The 10,556-nt window shown below is 32.9% G+C and overlaps 1 protein-coding gene across 1 annotated transcript; it reads right to left on the bottom strand.

The window, feature by feature from the left end:
- Positions 1-9,443: 9,443 nt before the first annotated feature.
- On the bottom strand, positions 9,444-10,547 carry LOC120357974. The gene has a single exon (XM_039450131.1). It carries the CDS (start codon positions 10,545-10,547, stop codon positions 9,444-9,446), a length of 1,104 nt encoding a protein of 367 aa, XP_039306065.1.
- Positions 10,548-10,556: the final 9 nt, after the last annotated feature.

Raw genomic sequence — 10,556 nt, 5'->3', positions numbered from 1 at the left:
TCAAATTTTTCAAACAGATGACTTGCCAGTATTGAGTAAGTTATAAATCCAAGTCACAAGCCGAAGTACACAAATGAATATGACTTAGAATAATATGGAGTTATTGCAGATTTATTACATCCTGAAAATGGTACTCCTGATTCACTCAATGTATCGGACACTGGTGTAAATATTGAAACACCCAAAAGTCATCGAAAGTAAGAATCGCAAAATGATGCGAATGTTTTAAAATAATATCAAATAATACAGATGACAGATAGTAATATCTTTTTATGTTTTTGCAGAAAATCATGGCTGGATAAAAGAAATATTTTCGAAACGCCACAACACACATCTGCTGCATTTGAGAATGTATGCGATAACACCTTTCCAAGAAGGTATGTTTATAATTTGTAAAATTTAAATTCTTTGTTATGTTGCACTGAGTCTAGCTATTACAAATGTTAAATAACTTTTTATTTGTTACAGATCACAAAGAGTAAAATATTCACATCATTATCGCAATGTTGTGAGCTCAATTTATACCCAGAAACAACAGATTACAGCTTCTGTATCAAATGATTCGAAAATGTCAGCAAGAAAAATACCGAGAAAATGCCATAGTGAGGAAGACACTCCTTCATGCACTCGTAAACAACGGTACGCATAAAGACCCTTCACATATATTTTACTATAAACATGTTTGATAATTGTTGAAATATTTTTATTTTTTATGACAGAACTGTTAATTCACTATTTTTGTATTTTTTTTGTAATAGTGTAATATTATTAACAAAAACAAATAGAATGCTTATACGTTTAGTATACAAGTACACTTAGAAAAGATACATTGTCAATGCATGGTTTAGTGCTTTAAACAAATTATGTTCTTTCAGATTCATGATGGAGAATTGCAACAGTATTACTGAGACTACCTATACATGCAGAAAAAATGAGGAGATGTACAATCAGCCAGAGTTTGGTAAGTTAATTTATTTTTTTAACTTAATATAATAAAAGTTGATGACACATACAATTAATTTAGTTAAGTTAACAGTTTTAGGAATAAAAAAATAACTTTGTGACAGTTTCGTTTATATTGAAATAACTAAAGTTAAAAATAAAAGTTAATGTAGAAAATTATTATCTATATACAATTACAATATTGTAATGTTTTAAAATTTAATTTTTCTAAATAACGAAAGTCTTATAGTATAAATTTTCAAATAAATTTTTGGTTTTATTTATAAATATAGTTTATATAAAATAAAAAAGAAATATTGTTTTTTATCAAGGGGTTGATAACGTAGGTAATTTCTGTACAAGAGCTACGTAATTCAGCGGCAATTCTAACGAAATTTAGGGTAATTCAATGTAATTTTTGGCAAATCTCAATAATCTGTAGCATTTTTAAGTACATACATAAATTAATGTTTCATTAATTTTCCATTATATTTACATAAAAGTTTCAAGATATTTGTTTCTAATATTAAATTTTTTATGTAAACTTAATTGTATTAGTCGCCCAATTTTTAATTAAACATTAAGTGATATAGTTTTAGAAAGAGTCTGTATTGTTATAGGTGTTTTGTTTTAATTTTTTTTTTTTAAATACCTATTAATATTTATTAAATATTAACTTTACAAAGGTTAAATATTTATATTTCATTGGATATTGCTGTTAGTATGAAAAAACCTTGTATAGAGTTATCTTCAGTAATGTAAGGTAATTTAAAGGTAATCCGTATCAAGGTAATTTGTGGACACCATAACCGCTCGTTATCAACCTCTCGTTCTTTAAATACGTATGTATCTTCTTTTTAAATTTTTACATTTGATGATGACATTATTATAAATATGATTGTACGTATATAATGTAAAATATAACCTGATATATGATATATCAATAAAATAATCCTATTAAAAAAATGTATTATTATTAAAGTAATTATTTAATTTTAATAAGAGCATATTTCCAAACGATTAATTAACTTTCCTCGTAAGTCCTCAAACAATATTTGTACGTACAGTAACGCACCTGTAATAAGCATTCGTACTACATGTGCCGACGATGTTACCGTTGTATTATACTGTCATTTATACAAATACAAAAAATTAACATAGAAAACAGTTCATAAGAAAATGTTTAAAAATAAGTACTTAAAGTTAAAAATTAACGCATTTGAAATTAACTTTATTAAGTTAAAAGTTGTTAACTTTTTAACTCATTGTTTAACTTGTAACTGTTGTACTAGTTACCACCCAAGCCTGCAATCAGTCAATGAAAGCTATGTTGGAATATCATCGATCTGTCAATGAATTTCATCTACAATCTAGATGTAATCATTTGGATGAAATGGACGACATTAAAAAAGAGTGCCAAGCCTTACGATTGCAATTAATTAAAAAAAATGAACATATTCAAAAGGTAGTAGAAGAGAAAAACCAAATGGAGGTTATCATTAACGATCTTCAGGCGAAATTGGTGACAACTGATCTCGAAAAACATAACTTAGAAGAGACATTTGATAACAAAATGAAACAAATATTACAGCGGTATTTCACAGAAGGACAAATTAGATGCATCCTAGAAAATCGAAAATGGGTTCAGTGGTCCATAGATGATTATGCTTCGGCAATTGCATTTCGAAGTGTCAGTCCAAAAGCATACAGATATTTCCAGCTTACACTCAATTACCCATTACCGTCGCTTTCTTCATTGAGAAAATGGGCTTTAAAGACATTTGATGTCCGAGAAGGATTTTTATCTGATGTTCTTGCAGTAATGCGAGAAAAAGGAAAAACATTTTCATCGTTCCAGAAAATAACAGTAATCACTTTTGATGAAATGGCTCTAAGTTCCGAAGGCCAGTTCGATTCAAAACTAGAAAAATTGGTTGGTCCTTGTGGAAAAGTTCAAGTGATTATGGCTCGTGGTTTATTCGAGAACTGGAAGCAGCCTATTTATTACAAATACGATCAACAAATGACGAAAGATATTTTAATGGAAGCTGTATGTCGTTTGTATGATGCTGGATATGAAGTGGTAGCAAGTACCTGTGACATGGCAAATAGACGAGTGTGGACAGAGTTACAAATTACTCCAGACACTCATTTTTTCGAACATCCATTATTGAAAAATGGCAAAATATTTGTCTTTGCTGATGTTCCACATCTGTTGAAACTAATGCGAAATTGGTATATCGACGACGGTTTTTTATTGGAGCATGGCAGTAAACCATTCAAAGCAGAAGTTTTGCAAGCCATTATCAACATCGGCAATTCTGGTGATCTTCGTGTTGCGCCCCGTTTAACACAGCGGATATTGGATGCTCGCCATACATTGAGACAGGCTGTTAAGCCAGCAGCGCAAATTTGGTCTCATACGGTCGCAAAGGCGATTAAATAGGCCGGTGATAATGGACTTATTAATGTACCTAATTACGATAAATTTTCTGATTTTGTTGCTACTGTAAATAAGTGGTTTGATGTGCATAATTCGCACAACAAATATGGTGCACATGCAGGAGTAAACGGCTATGGAGTGAACCTGGATAATCAAGAAATGGTTCTAATATTAATGAATTTATATATAGAAAAACTGAGAGTTGGTTCCAGAAAATCGTTGATGCCTTTCCAAAAAGGCATTCTAATTAGTAATGCTTCGCTTCGAAAGTTGTACGATTACCTCAAGAGTAAATTTCAACAAGATTTCCAATGTATTCTGACAAGACGTCTTCAGCAGGATGTGCTGGAAAACTTTTTTGCCTACATAAGAGCTATGGGCTCTTGCAAAGATCATCCATCAGCATACGAATTCAGGTATCGCCTAAGATGGTATATTCTAGGCAAACACAGTCATGCTGTGTTTTCCGTTAATCGCAATGCTGAGGAAGATGCTAATACAAGCTGTATGTCTTCATCCACTCACGAAACACCTTCAAGTAAAGATATTCCATCAACAGCAGTGACGTCCACCCCATTACCATCATCTCCAGTTGCATCAACGTCATCAGGGAAATCACTTCAAATATCAACATTTCAAAATATTTCAGAAGTTGATTACTCACAGAACGAAATAATTCTAACAAAAGAATTATTTTCTAATATTATAAATATTTCACCAGAAGAGCTACAAGAGGATTCTGCACATAATGTAGAAGAAAACATGGATGACATGAATTATCATGATAATGATCTGTTTATATTTAATGAAACGTCAGATAATACGGATTTATGCAGATTATATTCTGAAAGCACGACAAGTGATATTGTGCAAGAAGCCGGATTGGAATATGTCGCTGGATACGTGGCTCATCGATATAGAACGAAATATCCAAATTTACAAAAATGGACCACAAATGATGACAGCAGAAATTGGATTCAAAGTGTATCCAAAGGCTACCTCAGTCATCCGTCGGATGAATTGCTGACTATAAGTAAAATTGCTGAAAAGTGCTTCAACAATTTTCACGGAGAACATTTTAGCAAAGAAGATTATGTTATTCAAAAAGTTATAAATCTTATTAAAAAAGATAAGGAATATTTCGATTGCATCCCAGAAGAAGTATTGCAGTGTTTAGTGCGAACTCGCACTTACATACGAGTTCGCGAAATAAATAAGAAGCAATACTTAAAAATTGATGAAAGGAGGAAAAATAAAAAAATGAAAAAAATTATTTCTGCAACAACAAAATAAGTTTTGCAACAAGAAAAAACATGGACCAACTTTTGGCGATTTAGTCAACGATTTGCGGAAACTTTTTAAGAAACAGACAGATACCGCTATGCTTCTCTTACAGTGTCATTATCTCAACAAGACTGCATCGACTTCCGTCGAAGATTATCAACTCACACTGTCAAACATCCACAAAAATTAATCAGACTCTGATGTATTAATTGTACACTAACTCGCGGCATTTAGTGCGGTTCGAGTATAAAGTTCGCGGCTTTTTGAGCGGAACGATCTTAAAAATTGTATACATTGACTCGCGGCATTTAATGCGGTTCGGGTATAAAGATCGCGGCTTTTTGAGCGGAACGATCTTAAAAATTGTATACATTGACTCGCGGCATTTAGTGCGGTTCGGGTATAAAGATCGCGGCTTTTTGAGCGGAACGATCTTAAAAATTGTATACATTGACTCGCGGCATTTAGTGCGGTTCGGGTATATAGATCGCGGCTTTTTGAGCGGAACGATCTTAAAAATTGTATACATTGACTCGCGGCATTTAGTGCGGTTCGAGTATAAAGATCGCGGCTTTTTAAGCGGAACGATCTAAGAAAAGCACTATATATAGTGCAGTTCGCGGCCTTATGGCGGATCGAACTAATATGGGAGATAATTAACTTGGAATTCTTTAAAATAAAATTATTTTATTTGTCTTTTCTTTTAATATATTTCGTTAGAGCTTCTTACTAAATTTAATATTTTAATACCATCTTTTTTGTAAAAGAATTCCACGTTATGTGTCAATTGGCCTCCACGTGGCATCTCCTGGAAATGCTCTATATGAGCAGCTAACAATTGACACGCACATTTGATATATCTTCTTATTTATAATAAATAAGTAAAGGCCAAAACGAGTTCAAATTGTTTTTATAAAAATAACAATAATTTATCGTAATATTGAAAAATACTTTTAACGGAACGTTTCGACTTCACTTGGTCTTCTTTAGCCGTCAATTTGAATAACAAAGTTTACATGTCACTTGCAATTTATCAAACGCACACATCACGATCTTGTGAAATTACAAATAAGTTGAATGTTGCTACAGCAATGAAACGGCTACACTCATTCATGGTCACGCGTAAAAATTACAAATTATAAAATATCTGTCAAATTTGTATACAGTTATAAAAAGCTTGTTCGTCATTGGTGTGCGACTGTATATAATTTTGACTTAGATCATCTTTTAATTTGTAATTATTACGCGTGAGCATGAATGATTGTAACTTATCTATAAATTTCTTATTTATAAAATATGGATCTATAATAAAATATGGATATATGAGAAAATATTAAAATTTATTATTTCTTAACAATAATAATAATTGTAATGACAAGTGGTGGGAGCCCTCCCTCTAGAAAGAGGGAACTTTCCATCCTCACTAGGAGGAGGACCTCTCCATCCTCTTTCTCCGCTCCTTCCTCTTCCTCCTCTCCATCCTCTTCCTCCTCTGCGTCCTCTTCCTCCTCTTCCTCCTCTCCATCCTTTTCCTCCTCTCAATCCACCTACTCCTTTTTCCTTTCTTTCTTTTTTTTTTTAAATTATTTTGCGCCTTATGGACCATCTGTATCTGTAACAAATAAAACAAATAATAAACGAACAAATTTGTCTACATTTAGTTCAAATGTACACACACACACACACACACACGCATACAGTTAAAAAAATGTACTGTTAAAAAATATATATTCTTACTTTTCGTCTCGTTCGAGACGTTGCACCCCACCTCTGGTTTTTTGTTTGTCCTCATTTGGATTGCTATTTTCTTTTTCATTTAGTCTAAAAAAGTTATAATGAAGAATTAAAAAATATAGATGAATGTTTTAGAATGTGTGTGAAAAAAGGATTTGAACTTACGAGATTGTAAAGAATTAATAAAGATATAAATAAATAAATATATATATATATATATTTATTTATATCTTTATTATATATATATGTATATATATAAATATTTAAGAAAAAATACAAATATTTATTTATATATAAATATATATTTATTTAGTCTTTACTGTCTTACTTGTATGTTCAAATCATGACTTTTACAAAAAAAATTTATTGCTTGCTTAACACTACACAACGTAAGATATCAGTACAAAATAAGTTAAAAAAAAAATGAGTTGTACATACTTCTACTGCTGCGTGTTCTTTCTGGTTTCAGAAATTTTTAACTGGATTAATTAGTAAGTAAGGTAAGATTACATTTTGAATCCTATTAATTATAGTTAATACAGTTATGTGTAACTTTTACAATGTATATACAGTTCGCTGAACTAGTTATAAAATAATACATGATATTAAAGATGCTCGCTGTGTTAAAAAATGAATTATTAATCTTAAGAGAGAATACCTTTTACATTATTCAATATCAGGCAACGCAGCGAGATGAACACACATTTTATTAAATTACAATTAACATAAATTTTATAACACAGCGAGCATATTTAATACCATGTATTATTTTAACTAGTTCAGCGCACTCTATATATATTGCAAAAGTTACACTTAACAATATTAACTTTAATAAATAAGATTCAAAATGTATTTACCTTACTTATTAATTAATCCAGTTACAAATTTCGAAAACCAAAGAAAACATGCAGCATACAGGTCTCTAAAACCTAACTTGTAAAATGAAACGTACAACAGGCATTACAATCATTTTTATATCTTCATTCAATCATTTGATACTTGTTGCAAACGTCAATTCATCCAACATATACATTACATTAACGTGAGAGTTAAAAAATAATGACTTGGAGGTAGATATGAGAAAGCGAAGCACATTTTGTCTGAGAGAAGTAAAATGCGCAATGGAGGAAGGTAGGAAGATAAAAATAGATTGAATAATGCGCATTCGATCTAATTAACTTTGTCAAATCTACCTCCAAGTCATAATTTTTTAACTCTTGCGTTAATGTAATGTATATGTTGGATGAATTGACGTTTGAAACAAGTATCAAATGATTTAATGAAGATATAAAAATGATTTTAATGCCTGTTATACGTTTAATTTTACAAGTTGAGTCTTAGAATTAAAATGTGATGTGTGTACATGAGCCTACTTATGTTCATTATAATATACAATATATACAATACCTTTCCTCGGCATCATAATATTTTTCAGTGCTTTCCAGTTGGTCTTTACAGGCCTCCTCCTTGCTAGATTTATTCGAGGTCTCCTCCAGCGCATCTAAGGATTTTTGTTCTGAAAAAATATATGCATAAATTATAAAATATAATTTTAACAATTAAGTTATAGTTACACATAAAAATTTAATTATACATGTACATATATGTGTAATATTACTTAACATGATTTTTACAATAATGATTTATGTTAACATTTTGTTGACATAAAACAAAATTGTAATAAATATATATAATTAAATATATAATAATTATACATACCTTTTGATGACTCCGAACCCATTTCTGCACTCGTTGTTGCACTGCTTTTACATTTTAGAGGTTATAAACCATACGAGCATTCACGTATACGATAAAAAGAGACCGATGATGTGCGTGCAACGAAGACAAACACATTCAGTTGTAACAACTTTACGGAGTTAAACAAGGTTGGTACACATGGGGACTTACGGTCAAAAAATAAGTGAGAGGGCAAAGAATTAGAGAGAGACGCTTGCAAACTGCGCACACCATGTCTACTTCCACCATGGTTCGTACCGAACATTAAAGCTAGCGTAAAATAAAAAAAATGAAAACCAACCGAAAATATTGACTTTCTGCAGAATAGCGTTGCTTCTTCTTAACTTTATAAATTATCACAAGAACTTTGGTATTGATTATAAAACAAGGAATGGTATTGGGTGTGAACCCAATGAATAAGATTAAAGTTGATAAACTTAAACTAACGAATGTGCTTAAACTAGCAGGAACAAAAATTATAATACAAGATTTATGTAAAATTATATAATAACTTAAATGTACTTAAAATTATCGGAAACGAAGAATTAAAAATAATGAAAGAGATCAAGAATAATTGAGGCGGCAATTGCGCCCAGTTTGGTTATATGAATATGACTTTTAAGTTAGGGGTTTAACCCATGGTTTAATTCGGTCTGGTGACAGAATAGTGTGAGAAAAGATCTGGCCGTTAAACCAGGAATGTTTTGGATTACATATCTGTTCTTGTTGAGAAACTTGAGTACTAAGTACCTAACCTTAACCTTTGTAAGATGGTTTCAATTTACGGTCTTCACCAGGTTTGAGAGTGGTATCTCTAATCATGACGAAATCACCCTCTTGATAACGCGAAGGAGTTTTATGGCGTTTGTTAATACCTTGTGCTCGGTATTTAATCTTTTCCCAGTGGATGGGCTGAGAAATACCTATCCGTGTTGTGTTGAACAAATGCTTTATTGTCCCTATATGGAAATTTTGGACCTTTACAGAGAAGAACGCTTACAAACGCTTCCTTTCGCCATGTTCCTTTTTAGAAGAAGGAGATCGAGTCCCCCGAGGTCGAGAGGGGATTCGCCGTTTTTCCCATCGCCTAGTGGCGCCGCTCGATGCTCGCACTGTTGCCACGCGTGAAGGCAGTGACATTTATTTAGCGCGCAAATTTGAATCAAAGCATACACCTGCACTTGCTCACATTAACGACGGTAATAGAACTTAAAACGATTAACGCAAATATAACAGAATCTTGAAATGTGACTTATTGCTAAACAATACCGCCGCCCTTGAAAGCCCCTGCTTTGAAAACAACTTAAACTTCTATTGGTAACATGCAAATCTTAGTCAAAGGTTTTTGGTATATGCCCGTACTTGTTTTCACATCGACGACCCTAATGAGACCGTCCTTGCCCTGATGTATCTTTACTACCCTTCCCAATCGCCAATTCATGGGAGGAATGTTTAGCTCTCGCAAAACTACTATGGTACCCTCCTTTATCGTGTCGTGAACCTTCTTCCACTTGTTCCTCTGTTGCAGCTGAGTTAAATATTCAAGCGACCATCTCTTCCAAAAATTCTGCTTAATTTGCTCTAAGAGTTGATACCGATTTAGACGATTTACATTGACATCTGTGAGATTAATCTCACTAATAGAAACAAGTGGACGACCTATCAGAAAGTGGCCTGGGGTTAGGGCATTAAGATCGCTAGGATCCGCTGATAGAGGCGTTAAAGGTCTGGAATTTAATATTGCCTCAACTTGTGCTGTAACGGTAGTTAGTTCCTTAAAGGTTAGTGAAGTAGAACCAACGACTTTAGTTAAATGATTTTTACAGGCCTTGACCGCCGATTCCCACAAACCTCCCATGTGAGGCGATTGCGGGGGGATAAAGTTCCATTTTATGGATTGTTCTGCTAAGTAGTCGCGAATTTTTACATCACTTGCATTTACTAATTGATACATGTCCTTTAAAGCGTTATTGGCTCCTACAAAGTTCATTCCGTTATCGGAATACAAGCTGTAACATTTGTCGCGCCTCGCTATGAATCGTTTCAACGCGTTTAAAAATGCAGCTGTACTTAAATCTGTGACGATTTCTAAATGAAGAGCCTTAGTGGCGAAACACACAAAGACGCATAAATAGGCCTTACCCGTCTTGTTACGACTGATTTTTATATTAAATGGCCCCGCCAAATCTATTCCAGTTTTGTAAAAGGGGGGTGAAGGTGAAACACGCGAAGCGGGTAGATTTCCCATTAACTGCCTGACGGGAGCTGCGCGAGCCCGACAACAGACAATGCATTTGTGCAGAATTTTTTTCAAGGTGTTCTTTCCAGATATGGGCCAGTAGCGAGTGCGTACAATGGCCAGTAGGGATTGCACTCCCGCGTGCAGGTTTTTCAAGTGCTCCTCCATGATAATTAA

The sequence above is a fragment of the Solenopsis invicta genome, chromosome 5 (genome assembly GCF_016802725.1).
Source record: "Solenopsis invicta isolate M01_SB chromosome 5, UNIL_Sinv_3.0, whole genome shotgun sequence".
Lineage (NCBI taxonomy): Eukaryota > Metazoa > Arthropoda > Insecta > Hymenoptera > Formicidae > Solenopsis > Solenopsis invicta.
This window is presented reverse-complemented; position numbering and strand designations above follow the sequence as displayed.

What these genes read in the sequence shown, in the direction of transcription:
- LOC120357974 (XM_039450131.1), bottom strand. Translation starts at nt 10,547, where the DNA reads ATGGAGGAGCACTTGAAAAACCTGCACGCGGGAGTGCAATCCCTACTG.